General features: G+C 40.7%; 1 protein-coding gene across 3 annotated transcripts in view; it reads right to left on the bottom strand.

Annotated features, from left to right (window-relative positions):
* The window catches only part of DHRS7B (dehydrogenase/reductase 7B), a 68496-nt gene continuing 49959 nt past the window's right edge, over window positions 1-18537 (bottom strand). For 2 of the 3 annotated variants that reach the window (XM_072597606.1, XM_072597608.1), the window contains exons 4-7: window positions 14626-14836; window positions 10979-11071; window positions 9520-9672; window positions 1-1663 (exon numbers count right to left, since the gene is read on the bottom strand). In XM_072597606.1, coding sequence (XP_072453707.1) covers window positions 1458-1663; window positions 9520-9672; window positions 10979-11071; window positions 14626-14836 — 663 coding nt within the window. In that variant the 3' untranslated portion in view covers window positions 1-1457. Of the gene's footprint in view, window positions 1664-2412; window positions 2572-9519; window positions 9673-10978; window positions 11072-14625; window positions 14837-18537 lie in introns of those variants that run through there. The other variant, XM_072597607.1, reaches the window with a different exon arrangement.

The raw sequence follows: 18537 nt of genomic DNA, 5'->3' as shown, positions 1-18537 counted from the left end.
TACTTGTCAATGTCCTTATTTAATACTGCACCCATACAGGACAATGCAATAATATGGTCACATTCACCATTAGTGAGAGGAAAGAAAATTACAGGAAATTTTTATTTGGTTTAGAATTGGGGATCAGGAATCATAACTGTCTTGGTTTGTTTCACTTATCCACCAGTCTCATCCTTTGCTGAGAAGAAAACTTACAAAGTTCTCCCTCCTGTGATAAGGGCCTAAGTGGCTGCAAATATTCTGGGTTAGGGAGAGGACCACTTCCCATCTTACCTGCTTTCTAACACAATCAAGAATCCCTGGAATGGCCAGGATACCTTGGGTTGGGAGAGGTAGGAAAACAAACAAAACCCAAATTCTCTTCCTTTCCAGGAAATGTAACTACGTTACATTTACATAGCCCTTACCCAAAATGGAATGTGGCTAATTTTGCAAATACTCAGTGTTGGCTGGATCCTCCTAAGGACTAGACATTGCTTCCTTTCAGATTTATTCCCTTACCAAACTATTTCTGAATTCTTGCTTTTGGATTGTAGTTGAGCCAGGCATTGTTGACAGCAGCTAATACTCAATTTCTATTAATATATTCTCAATTTTTGCCACCTTATATTCATTATGGTATCATGTTAGGTGGTGATGAATCTGACATTTCTCTGAAATTCCAATTTTTATAAAACCTAGGATATGTCAGAAGCTCCTAAGTCCAGGGACAGTACATGATAGAGGTTAAATGCTAAGACACAAGTGTCGAATGAGAAGCAGCATCATATTGAGCACCTTGGCTGACTTTGGAATCAGAAGACCTGAGTTCTAGTCCTGCTTCTGATATACACTGACATGGACAAGTTACTTCAGCTTCTCAGGACCCATGGCAACTGTCTTAGTAAGTTGCCTGATCAGTGGAAGGAATCTCCACACCTTGAGCTCCTTACATCCCAGAACCAAAAACAGCTGAACAATTCTGTAGAACAGACAGAAGAAATAGTTTTTCAAATGTATAGAGCCTTCCATGAGGGATTAGGGATGAGTTGTATGCTGAAGATTAATAGGTTAAGTAATTTTTGATAGGCCAAGGCTTGTCAAATTGCTGGAACAAGAAATCCTGATAGTTCTTCTGACTCGAAGGATTGACAGGAGAGAGCAAAACTGGCAACCTGGAAGTGCCAGAAGTTCTCCAGCAGGTACATATTGAACCCATCAGACTCTGGCTAGTCCCGTTCATTTTTTTCTTTTTTTTCTTCACAATTAAAGACATGCATGTGAGCTCAGCATAATTTCCTTAGTTCCTTTTCCTTGCCACAAGAGGCTACCATATGACCTGGAGCAAACAGCTCTATCACCTTCCCCACTGGTTAGACCCTTTAATGTTTCCATTAGCTCAACTGTTACACATGCTACTACCAAACCAAGATTGGGGGCATGTGCTTGGTCTTGAATGGAGCCTCTCTGAAGTAGGACTAAGAGTCCTTTGCTTTCCTTTCCTTTCTGGCTCTCATTGCCATGAGATAGAAGAAGAGCCGAGGAGACAGAGTTCTCAGGGAGATGGCCAAACTAGGCAGCAGGTCTGCCACCATCACTTCCTTCTTCTTTTTCCCCACAGCTGTGAGAACTGCCTGAGCCACCTCTGCAGGGCTTCTGCCATTGGCTGTAGTCTTGTCCATAACTAAAAGATAAAGTTAGAAATCCTAGTATGTAAAGCTTTAAATCTACTTGAAGAAAGAAAAAGAAAGCTGGTTAAATTTCCTATGAGGAGGCTACTTGTGCCTCAGAAGGTGGCCACCCACTGGTAACGCCCAGAGGGTGGTTACCACTGTTCTGTGGTTCTTTAGGCTACATGCTACATGTAAGGAAGCTGGTCGACAACCCTACAGGAAAGAGTCTACTGAAGTTTAATCTGTATTTGGTTTATGCTTTCACCACTGCCTTAATTTACCTTTGTGACCCTGGGCAGGTCACAAGATTCCGTCCAGAACAAATATTCTATAATTTTTCTTTCCTTATTTAAAAAAAAAAAAGGTTCAGATGTTCACCAGACTATCCTATAGAGTCTACAGTAATCTAAGAAAGTCCTCAACTGACTAAAAATATGTCCCCTAAGCAGGTTGGTTCTAATCTCATTTAACAATTTATTGATAACAACAATAACAACCTTTATATAAAGCAGGCACTGTGCTAAGCACTTTACAATTATTATCTCATTTGATTCTCACAACAGCTTTGTGAAGTAAGTGTTATTATCCCCATTTTACAAATAAGGAGACCAAGGGGAAGAAAGAGTAAGTGACTTGCCCAGGGCCACACAGCTGGTAAGTGTCCGAGGTCACATGTGAACTCGGGTCTTCTAGCTGCCTATTGGATTACTATATGTTCTAGTAGAATGAAATCTATTCAGTCTCAAGAAAGAGAATAATGTTCCACAAGAGCTGCTGCCATTTAATGTTTTCATCACTGGCATGAATGAGGAAAGTAAAAGCATCTTTATTGGGGTTTGTAGCTGAAACCATCTAGAGAGGTATGACTAGCACCCTGGGAGAGAAAAACAAAATTCATAGTGCCCTTTGTAAGTGGTATCTGTGGAAGAAAAACAATTTACCCAAATTTAAGATCAGAAAGGATCAATTACATACAAATATGACTTAAAAAGACAAAAGGATCACTATGGAAAACAAACTGACTACAATTGGTAATACAGAACTGTAATTTTGAAAGTCAGTATAATACTGGATGGGAGTCAACAAATAACACAGACTTTCATTTTTCATAACAGTATTGTCAAACCCTATGTATCACAACTAAATACGCACACTCGAGTAGTTACTACAATATAGAGCTGGCAACATGTTTGTTCATGCTTCCTATTTTAGAAATCTGCTTGAATTCACATTACTAATTCTTCTTTGTATTCTGGTGGAATAGTGATAGTTACTGTCTTATACTCAGAACTATACCAGGATAATAAGTTCTAGTTTATGCTCTATATCAAAAGAGGGATAGATATGGACAACAGAAAATTTAGAAAAGCAAAAAATAAAAAGTGGGGGCAGAAGGCAGGGGAAATGAGGGCTAGAAAATACCTATTTTGGAGGGTTAAGGAAACTGATATTAATCAAAGCCTAGATGAGAAAAGGCCACATTAGGTAATGGCCAGCTGTACTTCAGCCCTAGTGAGGATACAAAGTATAGCACCAAGAAAACTGGTTAACTAGAAGAAGTTCCCATCACTTGGAGCCTGCAGATGACTCAAGTTTATGAATCCAGTCCTAAACTCTCCCAGGTTCTAGTTCCACATCACAAACTGCCTGGTGGATATCTCCCTCTGTTGGACATGTTGCTGAGGACACCATCATCCTTCCAGTACCCCAGGTTTGAAATCCTGGAGTGACCCTAAGCTCTCTCATACTTCTCTTCACCTTCATTGATACCACCACCTCCACCTCGTCTCTCTTTTCCATCTCCTTCTTTCCACCTCTTCATGTGGTCACCACATCAGTTCAAGGCTTCATCCTGTCCCTTATGGACTACTACAATAACTTCTTAACCAGTCTCCTCTCTTCGGGTCTTTCTTCTCCAAAGAGAAGAAACACAGATAGCAAAATAATCTTTTTAAGGCACAGATCTTGCCATGTGATTTCCCCTTGCTCAAGAACTGTCAGTGGCTTCCTACTGTCTCTGAGATCAAGTTCAAGCTTCTCAGTGTGACATTTAAATCTCTTCACAATCTGGCCCCAGTCTAGCTTTCTAGATAGTTCACCATCACTGCTCTTGCACACACTCTCCATCTCAGCCAGACCAACCTACTTGCTGTTCCTTGAACCTGGTATTCCACTTCCCAGCTCCAGGACTTTGCACAGGCTGTTACTCACATATGGAAGGCTACCCGTCCTTAATTCCAAAACACCTTAGTTTTCTTGAAGGCTCAACTCATGTGCTGTCTCCTATAGAAAGTCTTTCCTTATATGTCCTTTCTTCCTCAAATAATCTGAACATATGTTCACTAAGGGCAGGAATCAGTTTTCATTTTTATCTTTACATCTTCAACATTTAGCAAAGTGTGCTGCAGAGTCATACATGGAATCTCATCTCACACTTCAGCCCTCACTGGCCCTTCCCAAGTATCCAAGACATAAATAATTATCCCAGCCTTCCCTGGGAAGACCTTTGGCCCAGGCAGTCTAGGAGCTAACTTTTAATAATAATGATGATAATAATTTCAGCTAACATTTATATAGCACTGTTACTAATGAGATTCAAATAGACTGGCCAAAGAGAAGCCCACTGTCTCAAGGACCATTTAAAGTCACATTAGGAAATAAAGAGATTTAAGTAGGCTGGTCAATGAAATACCAAAATTAACAGGGGCCCCTCCACTCTGGGCAAATTGGCTCAACTATATGTGGGAAAACTCTGAACTACCACTGCCCCCTTGCCTACAAGTCCTTGGTTGCCTCACCTTCCTGCCCCTATGCTACCTAGTCTCCCACCCATGGCAGATTTTCCTCTATAAGAATTCAGCTCCTCCTGGCTACAGCAGCCTGTCTCTTAAGGAGTTGGCTACCCCTCCCCCCAAACCCCCCAAGATGGGATCTCCCTTAAGGTAACTTCCCTTAAGGAGGAGCCGGCTCGATGTGTTACCCAGAATAAATGCCTTGACTTGATCTGGAGACAGCCTGAGGGAATTCTTTTGAGGTGACCCCACCAGGCACACACCTTGTACTTCATCATTTGCACCCCGAACCTCTTCACTTACTATGTGCGGAAACACTTTAGAATTACTATCTCATTTGATCCTTACCACAAACCTGGTAGGTGCTATTATTATCACCCCCATTTTACAGACGAGGAAACTGAGGAGAGGGAAGTGAATTGCCCAGAGCACACAGCTAGGAAGAGCCTGAGGCCACATTTGAACTCTGGTTCACCCTCTCCCCCCATATCACCACCTTACCACTTAACTTTCTCTTCCTCTTATCTCCTGAAGCAGCCCATTCCATAGGTGGGAAGCTTTAATTACTTACATCAAGCCTAGAACTACACCTTTAACTTTTTCCCATGGCTCCTAGCTCTGGCAGCTACAGTCACATTGAACAGATTAAAGCCCTCTCCCCAGGACAAGCCTTCAAATATTTGAACTTGGTTGGTCCAGTCCGCATTAATGCTTTTCCTCTCCAGGCTAAACATCTCCAGGTCATTCACTGGTTCTCCAGTGTTCCACTAACTGTATGAGCCCCTCTTTAAAATCCTTTGCTAGGGTACAGGAATCCATCTCTCTTACGATTTCTTTGATTTTAAAACAATTACTCAATGGTAGATGCTTAATAAATTGGTTGCTGAATTAACTGATCCAGTAAGGCAATGTATGCAGTGCTTAGTTTAGCAAGTGCTATATAAATGCCCGCTGTCCCTATGGATTCTAGGATTAGTTAGGAAGTAGTGCTTGGGAATGTCTTTGGGAAATCTGAAAACAAAAACAGGCTAGGCAGCCTTCCCTTGCACTTTTCCTAAGCTTTTACAGAACCTGGGAACACTATGGTGTATATGGACTCTCGGGTTAGGTCCTAGGGGTACAAGGATAGAAACAAAATAGTGCTGACCCACCAAAAACTGACATTTGGTTGGAAGGAAAGGAGAAGTACTAATGAGGAGGAGATATAACTTTATGCAAAGTAGTTTCTCAGGGTGGAGAGACAAATAATAGCAGTGGGAGGGGGCATCAGGCAGAAACAGAGACTAGATGAACTCTCAAGGTCACTCCAAACAGTAATTCTGTGAGTCAGTAACAGTCCCTATGTTTTATATGGGGTGTCCTAACTTTGGAAAATGACTAATGGGATGGATTACCAAAGGCACTGAAGTCTCCTTCTGTCTTTTGCTATCTTCAGTCAGTCAGTCAACAAGCATTTATTAAGCAGCTACCAGTGCTAATACAGTGCAAGGTAGTCCCTGCCCTTGGTGAGTGGGGGTATGGTCGAACTGGTGCTGGATTTGGAATCTGAGGATCCAGGTTAGATTCTCAGCTCTGATAATTAAGATCCACATGACCTTAGTCAAGTTACTTAACCTCTTTAGGTCTTGGAAATAAAATAAAACAAGTTGTACTACATGATCTCTAAGGTCCTTTCCAGATTAAAATCTATGATCCTATGACTTTAATTAAATACTGTTCAGAGACATGGGATAGACTCAAAGGCCCCTCAAAGCTCCCTCAACTTGTTCTTAACTTCACTTATTTAACTAAGGGAAGTGATGGGGACTAGACATACGATTCTTCAGTGCAGTGAACTCTCAGGTGAGAAAACTCCCTCTCCCATTACAGGTCAGCACTTTCTCAGCAACTTATTACTCTTACCCAGAAGAGTTGACTATAATAGCTTTCACATGTATATGGCCCCTGCTTTGAAACCTGGAAGTGTAGGTAATGCAATCATTAGTATTCCCAGGTGAGGGAACCAAGGCTCAGAGAAGGGTAATGGAGGGAAGGAAATCCTTTGCAACAATCTAATTTTAACAGTGTATCATACTTTTGGTTAACCATTTTTTTGTATGGTGTCTGACATCTGTGCAAAAATATATAAGTAAATGATTAATAAATGCCTTTTGAACCTAAACCCCCACCCCCCAAACCTTATTATTCTTCTAAGTTGGGTCCTCTGTCCAGGGTCCCCCAGCCAGTCTACATCGGAGGCAGGTTGCCGTGCAGCATCTCTTCCATCTAACCTAAATAGGCCTTAATCTCATCTGTGAGTTAATATCACACACTGATGATGGCCTGGTTCTCAGGCTAATCTAACTAGTAACTAATCAGGAATTCAGGTAGCAACATTTTAAGAATTAGAGGTTATAACTGAGGGCTGTTCTGTTATGGGATCATAGATTTAGAAATCTAAGGGATCTCAGAGGTCATGAAATCTATCCTCTTTCCAGAGGATTGACCTGCCAACAGTCACAAAGCTAGTGTTTGGAGGCAATATTTAAATCTAGGATCAAGAGGGGGCTCAGGATAAAAACATCCTCAGGAGAGGTAATCTCTTGGTTTTCTAAGTGAAGTGTGATTAACTGATAGGAAAATATAGGTAGGAGCACATCTAAAAGACCATGTGTAACTATTATTTGACAGAACTCATTTTTTCACATTCTAGTTCTGTCAGTATAAATAAATGGTAGTGTACTCATTGTGGCTAATTTGAAAATGATCTCAGAACACTATCAAGGCAACAGTTTTGTAAGTATTGATGCTACATACCTCTGAAAGTCATTCTTTATGCAAAAAGAGAGATAAATAAGCCAGCAAAAAAGTTGTGGATCCTGACTGATAACAATCAAGCGTAAGTGTGTGTGCGTACATATATGTGTATACGTTCATATATATGGGTAGATGGATGGATGTTATCATATACTTTGCTTCAGAAGACTGACTTCTATTATTAGGGAACTTTTTGTTTAAGTTTGTATGTTGGAAAAAACCTGTGCCTCAATAACTTCCCAGATTCTGCCAGTCTTACATTTGAATTAGTCACTCCCTCAGTGTCCCAAAAGTACCTCAAACTCTACATGTACAAATCTTAATTTATCTTTTTTCATTTAAAAAAAAAAATTCTCCCAATTTACCTGTTTTTTAAATGACACAACCATCATTCTCCCAGTTATCCTGGCTCAAAATTTCAGAAACCTTTTTAACTCTTTCTTCTTCTTCATCTATAATATCCAGTTAGATCCAAAATCCTGTCGATTCTAGCTCCATGGTCTCTCTTGTCTCATTCGTCTTGTGCTAAGTGGTATAATGGACCTGAAGTCAGGAAGATCTGAATTCAAACTTGGCTCAGATATTCACTAGCTGTGCAACCTGGGCAAGTCACTAACCTTTGCCTGCTTCAGTTTCCTCAAACTGTAATGTGGGCCTGTAATATAATAGTACATTCCTTGCAGGGTTGTTGTGAGGATCCAATGAATATTTGGCACGTAACAGATGCTTAATAAATGTTCGTTCTCTTTCTCCTCTCTTCCCAACCATTACTTATAATATCACCACCTCAGTTTGCATTCTCACTGCTTTTCAACTGCACTACATATTGCAGTGTTCTTCTCACTGCTGTCCCTGTTTCAAATCTTTACTTTCCAAATCATTCTTCTCCACATTACATCCAAGATTATCTTTCTACAACACAGGTCAGACTATGAAAACTCCTCACCTCGAGCGGCTCCCTAATGTTCATAAGAGAAAATACAAAGTGCAGCGTGGTATGTAACAAACTGGATCTAGCCTGTTCTTCTAGTCTCATGGACTCTATTTTCTATCCTCCTACTATTACTGCTGTTCCTATTCTCTATCTCATTTGAGGTTTTCCCACCTCTGTGCATTTGTATATACTCCCCACCAGATCTGGCAGAGATTATCCCACTGATATCCCATCTGCCCACTGAAATCTTTCTCTTCCTTCCAAGGCCAGTTTAAGTACCATGGTGCCTAACTCCCCAGCTCAAAGTGACATCTCCCTTTTCCTCCTCTTTCTCAGAGCACTTTGTCTAGACACTTCCCCTTTTCCTTCATCGGCTTTGAGTCATATCTACTTGTGTCCACATCACATTCCCCCTGCTGAGTGCTTGAGGCCAGAGACTGTGGTGGTTTTCAACTTTATACACCCTACTAAAACACAAATACATGTTTGCCCAGTTGTAGGAGAATGAGTGACAGTGTGTCAGGAGCTGCCAGGAATGGAAGTCAAACTACACAAGAGAAGTCTCTGAGATCTTGTAGACCTAAGAAGACAAAAGGTCAAGGACAGTGAAGACAGGAAAGAGAAGGTGCATACTTCCAGGCCTAGGCAGACAGACATGGTTCAGAGTCAGTAGAAGGCACAGCCGTGCAGGCCTTAAACGCTGATGCTGAGATAGAGGCTAGTTGGTTAGTTTCAACCTTGTTTCTACTACCTGCAGAGGGTAAAGAGGACCTGACATGTTGCTCTTAACTGAAAAAAAGAAAAACTTTAAGGACTGGGAAAAAAAATCTTCTTTCAATGATAGCAGAATTATTTCCAACCATTTGTAACCTCTGTAACAGTAGCAGATTCAGAGGGAGCCATGTGGTGTCACAACATGGAAATTCTCTTTCATTTCCCAAGCATAAAGGGAAAAGCCCCACCTTTAAGGTCATGACAATTTACAGATTCTGTAAACTTCATTAGTTTTAAAGGATTCTCACATCATTTCTGAAGGAGGTCTGGAGAGTTTTCAAGTTAGGGATGAACTGTTGTCAAGGTCCTTAGGCACCACAGAAGCCCTTCTCTAGGGTCAGTGTACCTGACATCACTTTGTTTAAAACCTGACTAGTCAGGAGTCACAAGCTCTTGCTGAGGCACTGGGAAGTGATTCAAGTGTTAGTATCTAAGAACCAATCCTGGGATTGTTTTCATTCTGGGGAATTGAGAAACAAGAATCCCATGGTCAAAGGAAGCAGTACTTTGTGACTTCACATGCCTGCAGCTATCAGTGTTTCTTGTCAGCACAGGGAAATTTGTTTCTTACCTCCGTATTTGGATCCATCTCCAGTAAGGGCATTGAGAGAGAGATTGGTTTGGATATAGCCAGGGCAGATTACAGTCACTTCAATTTCATGCTGTTCCATCTCCGCCCGAAGGCAGTCAAAGAATGCTTGGGTTGCATGCTTGGAGGCTGCATCTGCAAAACACAGCCACATAAGGAACACACAAAGGGGAAGAAACGTTGACCCTAAAACAGATAACTTCATTCTTTATGCATTCCATTTTGCAAACCTTTTTCTCTGGTATATTTTCATTTAGAAATACTGCAGAAATCACTCACCTGCTACAGAAATGTGCTCATCTTGGCTTCTCAAATAAAGTGACTGTGGGGCACTGCTCCAGGGGTACTAGGGAAGAATGTGCCCTAAACAGGGAACTAATATCCCTAAAATATGGTCTTTAAGTATATAAATGAGAGACTCATATGAAATTTGGGGTTCTCTAAAATACAATGTTCTGAGCTTTTAGGTCTAAAGAAAGAAAGAGTTATTTACCAGCCAAGAAGATAGAAATAAAAATGGCTACAAAACTAAGGAAAGATCAGAGAAAGCCAAATGAAGGAAGTTAAAGTTACTTCATTCACTGCCCTGGATTGCACTCCTCAGATCAATTTTTAGATGAATCCTATTCATGGGAAGGCAGCATGGTTTGGTGGAAAGAATGCTGAACTTGGAGTGCTAAACTTGGAGTCTTGGGATCTGAATTCAAATGCCAACTCCGTTACCTTTCTGGTCTTGGGGCACAGTCTCTCTGGATCTATTTACTCATCTATAAAATGAAGAAGCTGTACTGGTGACCTTTAGAATGCTCTCAAGCGCTAGCAGTTTAAGACTGACCTGATCCAAGGTTTTCAGGGGGTATAAGCTAGGGATGGGTGGTGAGGGATTCACTCCTACTGTCAGTGATCCTATGAATTCAGTCTAGTCCTAAGGTTTCTCAAGGGACTGGCTTACTTTTAGGGCTCCTCAAAGACCTGGATTATTTTTCAGCAAGCCTTAAGTGCCAAACCAAAATTAGACACCAAGGCTGTAACCTGTATCCTGCCAAGGGATGCCTCCCTAGAATCTTTGGGCCTGGGATTTTCTGTACATAGTCAGGGTCTTAAAGGGCTGCAGAGTCCTAATGGACAGCATCCTTAAGCCTGGTCAGTTCAACCTAATTATAAGACATTGGTAAGATCTTGACCACATTTAATAATGCAATGGGACACATATATATTTGATTCAATTCTGTATCAGGTGAAAACAAAATCAATGGAATGTGATTAAAAGTAAAAATTTATCAAAATTAAATGACCTAGTTTTGAAGAGATACCATTTCTTCAAGAATGTTCATTCCTATTCTTTGCCTTCCCTTTAGTTGATAAGTTCACAGGTTGGAAGCATGCAAGACTTTGAACAGGACTTATTAAATTTCAATAAAGGATTTGAGGAGATACTTACATGCTGATCTGAAAGGAATACTGATTTTGCCCTGAATGCTGCTAATCACAACAATGTGACCTCGTTTCTTCTCTATCATGGAGGGGAGAATTGCTAAAGAAGGAGAAAAAGCCTTAGAATATAACAGATCACAATCACAGCAGTTAAAAAAGCAAAATGCTCCCCCAAAATAAAGCCATTATGTTAAACAGGCATAGCTCACCAGAGCATTTATATAATCTTAACTGGGCTCTTACTTCAGCAAGGCAATCATTTTCAGATCTCTCTAATCTATTCATGCTCATATTCACCAAGGGCCAGCTGTTTCAAACCTTCTCAAGCCTCTGAAGGCCCCCTCTTCTCCCACCCTTTCAGCTGAGTACCCTGCTTCATACTTCACCAAAGAAATGGAGGACACTTAATCTCTCTATCCTCCTCCTCATCTCATCTCCCTAAAATCATCCTGTATTATCTCCCTCTTTCCTTTCTCATCTGATGGATAAAATGTCCATCCTGCTTGCCAAGGTCAAACCCTCCATACATGCCTAGATCCCATCCCATCTTCTCTAGCACCCTGTCCCCTCCATCATCCTCATTATCTTACCTATCTTCAGTATCTATCAATGTACTAGTTCCTTTCCTGTTGCCTATAAACACAACTATGTCTCCCCCATACTTAAGAAAACCTAATTTGATCCTTCCTAGCTATCTATCATTTTATATCTGCTCAGCAATGGCTAAACTCCTTGAGAAAGCCCATTTCTCCTTTCATTCAATTTAGCTAAAACTGCTCTCTCCAAAGTTAACAAATGCCAAATTTAATGGCCTCAATAACCATTCTTTACTTCTCAGTGATCTTTGGCACCATTTATCATCTTCTTCTGGATACTTTCTCTCCTGTAGATTGCAGACGATTCCCAGATCCTAACCTTTCTCCTGAGCTCGTTGGACATCGGCCTTTGAGATCTTGAACTTGTTTAAAAATGTCCAAAAACCAGAACTCATCTTTCCTACCAAATTCCTCTACTCAACTTCCCTATTACTATCAATTATTCAATAAATATTTATTAAGCACCTATGTGCCAGGCACTGTTACAAAGCACTGGAGATATAAAAAAGAGGCAAAAATAGTCCCAGCTCCCAAATAGCTCACAGTCTAATGGGGAAGATAAATGAACAAATATATACAAACAAGCTAAATACAGGCTCACAACTTTAGTATCATCTTTGACTCATGCCCCACATATGCAGTCTGTTCCAAGGCATGTTTCTACCTTCAAAACATCTCTCTTATATCCCCCTGCTGCCATTAACACAAATGCCAACTTGGTGGATCACTGCAGTAGCTTTCTGGTTTGTCTCCACCCATTCTAATCCATCCTCTACTCAGCTGCTAGAGGGAATTTTCCACAACGTGCAGGTCTGACCACACTGACCCCACCCTCCTCAAAAAACTCTAGTGGCTCCCTATTATTCTCAATCTCTCCCTTCTAAAGCACTTCACAACCTTGCCTCTCCTTCTTCTTACACTTTGTTCACTGCCACATATTCTACAATCCAAGGACTTCCATTCCTAACTCAGTGTCATTTTTCAGACTGTCCCTCAGGTCCAGAATCCTCTGCATCAAAGCTTCTCTGGCTTCCTTTAAGACAACTCAAATTCCATCTTCTGCAGGTGTCCTTTCCCAGACCTCCTCCCTTGCATGACCTCCACTGACCACCACCTCCTCGCCCCCTATGCCAATGCCTTCTCTCCGAGACTAACTTCTGTTTATACTATATATATATATATTTATATATATCTTGGATGTATAATGAGGTGAGGTTTTTTTGACATGCTGTTTTCTCCCATTAGAACATAAGCTTCTTGAAGGCAGGGCCCTTGTTTTTGTCCTTTTTTGATTCTGTTAAAACATATGCAAACCCCCAAAGCAATATTTTGCCTACCACAAGCTTGTTTTTCTCCCTAATAACAAGTCCCTAAAATAGTATTTTGCTCTGACCTCTGGTATACAAATCAGCCAGCTGCAGGGGGGCTGCCCAAAATCAGAGTATAAGAACTCCCCTTTCAGAAGAGCACTTCGGAGTATACCTTCCTTCCTACTGAATGGAGCCCTGCCTCCATGCTCCCCACACAGCGCCTGCTTTACCTGAGTTATACTTGATGTTAGTATATATTTGTGAGTTGTATGTTGTACCTCCTTTTCGTCTCTCCTCTTTCCCCTTTTCTCCATTGCTTGCAATAAAACCAAAGCTTATTATCAGCATCCAAATTCGTTAGGGAGTTGTTTTCCCCAACATCTCTGGTGGGCCCATGGGTCTTTCCTTGGACATAACCTGGGCCCCTGAACAAGGACTTACCCTACTAACAAATGCACCTGCATGGGGGGAGTAGGACACTGTGAGCTAGTTCTAGAAAGCAAGGATCACTAAAGGATCCTTATGTCCATCCTCCCAGAGAGGACTCCCTTATGCTGGAGATTATAAAACAATTTATGGGAATAACATGTAAAACAATGGGAATCAGTTCAATGCAAAACTTTATATCAAGCAATGGGGAAGAAGGGGAAGGGGACAGAAGAAAAACAGGGGAACTATCATGACAGTCTCAAGACCATCAGGTCTAACCTCATAACAGTGATTTCCATGTATAAATTTTATGAGCCATGGTCTCCCCTAAGGGGAGACTACCATGGTGGTCTCCATCCCATCAGGCCCAATCTTCTAATAGTCACTTCATTGCTTAGCACAGTGCATGGTACATAGTAATGCTTAGTGTGTGTGTGTGTGTGTGTGTGTGTGTGTGTGTGTGTGTGTTCATCCTTCGTTGCCAAAGAAGATCATGCTATCAGAGAAATGATGACATGACTTGCACTTGACTTTGTTTTGAGGAAGGGAGGGCTGTGCAGGTCACCAGCCTCACTTCTCCTCCAGAGCCATCTGAATCCAGTGACCAGATATTCATCAGGATGACTGGAGATGACTCAGGATGAGGCAATTGGGGTTAAGGTGACTTGCCCAAGGTCACACAGCTAGTGAGTGTCAAGTGTCTGAGGTGAGATTTGAACTCAGATCCTCCTGACTCCTGCATTGGTGTTCTATCTACTGCACCACCTAGCTGCCCCCAATAGTGCTTAATATATTCATGCTGAATGACTAACAGAACAAATGTGACAACTGTAGCTTCCTAAAGACTGTCTCATTTACTTATGTTTCTCCCAAATAATCCTTTGCTCATAAAAGGCAAAAAGAAAATAGGTGTTCATTGAAAGAATGAATGAATGACAGCTTTACATGGTAAATTCAATGTCCCTTTCCCCCCTTGAATGATATCAGTAGCTAGCACCACTCAAATTAAAAGCTGTGCTTGGTGGGCAGGAAAACCCTATTTCCTGTTCCAAAGGAGATTTTGATCAATAACAATTCACACTGAAAAGGAAAACAATAGTAATGGAATTAAAACCTGGAGGAGTATCTTAAGATGAAGCTATAAACTAGAGATAGCCAAATTTAGACAAATGAAATAACCAGGAAAACAAATGTTCTAATATAAATTATGGGATAGGTAAGAAAGGGAGCCTTGAAAGAGGGTGATTAAACAAGGGGCCAAATTAAGTAAACTTCAAAATGATATTCCTCTATTTAAAAGAAATCCACAGTCATTGTACCTTTTGTCAAGGCAACTGGACCAAAGTAGTTTATCTCCATCACTTTCTTGTCCACCTCCAGGGCAGTATCCGTGACTGTGCCTCGATAGCTGATGCCTGCATTATTGATTAATATGTCCACATGACCAGTATATTTTAGGATTTCATTCGCTGCAGGGACTATAGTGTCAGAATCAGCAAGGTCAAAGATTACAACATGAGGCTTGTGTGTCTGAATTTGAACAAACAAAACAGTAACACAATTCAACTTCTGAGCAAGAATGATTTGATCAACATATTCATGATTTGCAGAGCTATGGGAAACCAGAAAAGAATCTAATGTTTCAAGAACTCCAAATGTAGTCAATCTGATCTTTGACTGAAAAGTTACCTAGGACCTCAGAAGATGTACTGACCTGGCATAAAATTAACCAGGTTATAATCACCCTCATCTTTGTGCCTTTAAAGCATTCCTTGCACAGAATGAGAAGCTTTCAGCTTGCATCACAAATTATTTCTCTCCAAAGGCTATAGTATAGGGAACTTCTTGGCAGCGAACGCAAGCTATTTAATTACTAGTCTATCTTGTAGGTACACTGGCCATCTAGGAATAACTGAGATCTGTTAGTTCTGGTAGGACCAGTAGTCAAACCCAAAAGATATATATTTTGCCATTAAGAACACGTTATAAAGCACCTACAAGTTTCCCCAGAGATTTCTTTTCATTTTCTACTCCTTTATGTTCATCATATTCTGAATCTACTTACTTGGGAGAGGAAATGTTACAATGAATGAAATCAACTTTTAATTAATCAGAGACTAATTATCCAAGTTATAGATTATCTAGGATCTTCGTTTTCAATACCCCCGCCCCCACACTGGTTGGCTGCCTTTTGACCACAGTCATCAGCTCTTTTGCCATTTAAAGAATGGCAAAAGAAAGAAAAAATGGAACTCATGTACATTGATATTTTATTATGGTAAGCGAATGATGAAAAACTAGTATGAAATTATGGATGTAAATGCTCTTTTCAATAGCTGTCTTCTGTTTCCTTGGCTATTTGAGAGCTGGCTATAATACACTAGGGATACAGGTACATGTATGACTAGGCCAAGGTATGTCTTGGACTATACATGTCTAATAGGCAGGTATCAGGTCTGTGTAACACTTTGTATACAAGTAGCAGACACTACACACAATTAGGTACTTAAAAGCTGTTGATGACAATGAAGATGATGATGATAAGACTGACAATAGCTGGAATTAATGTATTTCTACATGTTATGATGGATGATTCAGGAAAGTACAGGATGTGTATCACAGGCAGTAACCTTGTTTTGCTGAAGCATTAGGTTAGGCATTAGTATGAAATTAGCCCACATCGGTAGGTGGCAGATTGTAGAGGTGTTTACAATGCCAGTCCAGGGAGTTTGGACTTTAAAGTGTTGCACTGAGGAATGACATGATCTGGTTTATACAGAAGCAAGAGTAATCTGGTACTAGTACAGAATGAGAAAAGACAAGATGTGAGGAAATCAGTTGAGAAGCTATTGTGACAGGCCGCGTGTGGTAATGTGCACCTATAAAGGGATAATGCCAGCAGAAAGGATCTGACAGTTGTTGAAAGATATTGTGTAAGTAGCACAGACAGAACTTGGTAACTGATTAGATGTAGGAAGGGAAGGAAAGGGAGTAATTAAAGAAAATACTGAAGTTTCAAGCATATGTGACTGCCATTAACAGAAACACAGAAGTGAGAAGAGTAGGATTGGAGAGAAAAAGTTCATACAATAATATTAATAATAATATGGACTGTTTATGCAACAAGGTACAACGTGGGAGGGGACTAAAACAGAGAAGCCTTGCATACATAAATTATTAAGATACTGCACAAGGTGCAGGATGCTGAACAATGCATTCAACATTCAACAAATATTTACTGAAGGCCTAATGTAAACAATGCATGGTTTAAGCAGTAGGAGGGAAGCAAAGATGAATAAAAGGTGTGTGCCTTCAAGGAGGCGCTCCTTTCTCTCAGACACTCCTCTCCAGGAGCCTTCCAGATGAAATTTCCAAACCAGCGATCATGCTCTATGTGAATGTCTCACCGTGTGCGTGCGTGTATGTGTACACACGTGTAGCAGATGTGTGTGTGCATATGTACATATATATATATATATATGTACATATGCTTGCCCTTCATTCTCAAAGAAGACCAAAATGAAATCACTATATTAGAGTCAAGTCACAGTGTGACTGACCGTGGCAGATCACATCCTACGTACAATGTGCTTTACTACAGGTGGAGCACAAATACTCCATGTGAACATCTGGGGCGGATTCTCTAAATCTGCACTTTTGCCTTTTCTTTGAAGCTACTTCAGCTTTGCTTTGCTCATAGAGTACAGCACCCTCTCTGAAGCAGGCATGCCACACTGGGCGGTCCTGTGCCAGGGTCTCCCAATCTCCCAGGTCATGCACTTTATTCTCTCCTTTCTAGCTAAATGCCTTGCCCTCTTTCCTTCTGCCCCTCCCTCCCCTCCTGTTCTAGAACCATGAACCATGATCAGATCAACTCTGTCCCCTGGTGCTGGCTGGTGTCAATATAATCTCAGGTCCCCCTCCCCCCAAGCCATTACTCCTAGATGCTTACTGCTTTTCCCATGAGAATGTAAGCTCTTTGGGGGTCAGGACAATCTTGGTATCCCCAGCACTAAGCTGTAGATTGGCACTTGGAATATGCTTAATTAATGATTTTTCATTCATTCAAGAAGCTTACAATCTATTAGGTACAATGACATATTCAAATAGTTACAATATAAATTAGAATATGAAAGGCCCCTCCATTAAAGACCTCCTCCTAAGGCTCAACATTAACATGGAGGTCACTATGGATTCCAAACGCTAATAAAAAACAGATGGCAAACAGCAGACAAAAAGATAAAACAGGAGCTTTCTAGTTTTTCAAAGTGGAAAGGTAGAAAGGACAGGTCTGGAAGTAGACCGTGTATCTGTTGTCTGAGGACCAGGAAGAAAGGAAAGAAGGGAAGGAAGGAGAAGAGAGGGAGGGTGGGAGGAAGTAAAGAAGGAAGGAAAGGAAAGAAGGAAGGGAGGAAACTCCTCTCAACAATTGTGGGAGGTTGCTACTATTATCCCTTTATTATAGATAAGGAAAAAAGGCACACACAGGTTAAGTGACTTCCGACGGTCACATAGCTAGTAATTAAGGCTAGATTTAAAACTCGGGTCTTTCTGACTCCAGGCCCAGACTTTTACCCTCTATGCCACCTACAAGAAATTCAGGCATAGTCTGACATGCAATCTATATTTTGGGAGAACAAATTTCAAAAAGATTATAAAAGGGATAAGAAAAATCCCATAGCCTAAAATTCCTTGGGGGAACTAAGCCCAGAAATATATGGAAAGTTCTCAATAATGAAATTTTAGAGAAACAAAGAGAAGTAACTAATGTTATAAGAAAAGGTGAGTTTCCTAATGGAACCTGGGTGGAGGTACAGAACTCATAACCAACATAGATGAAAAAAAGAAAAAACATGTACAAAAGGAAGGAGTTCTCAAAACAAAGAAATACAAGCTGTCAATAGCCATATGAAAAATCACTAAAATTAGAGAAATGATAATTAGAACTCTGGGGTTTCTACTGACACTTATCAGATTAGCCAACATGACAAAAAAGAAAAACTGACTATTGTTAGAACAGTTGCTGGAAGACAGGCAAACCGACGCTCTGCTGGTAGAGCATTTTCCTTTGTTTCCCAATATTTATTCATAGGTGCCCGAACTCGTTTACTAGATCTACGGACTATATTTTCTTCAGTTTCAAATGTCTTTCCTGTTAGTTTATCTGATTTTGTTCAAAGTCTCTGAGTTTTCTCCTTCCTGAGATCTTTAGTAATTTCAGTCCTTCCCCC

This window comes from Notamacropus eugenii, chromosome 3 (assembly GCF_028372415.1).
Source record: "Notamacropus eugenii isolate mMacEug1 chromosome 3, mMacEug1.pri_v2, whole genome shotgun sequence".
Taxonomy (NCBI): Eukaryota; Metazoa; Chordata; class Mammalia; order Diprotodontia; family Macropodidae; genus Notamacropus; species Notamacropus eugenii.
Note: the sequence above shows the minus strand (reverse complement) of the source record. Positions and strands in the feature narration are given on the sequence as shown.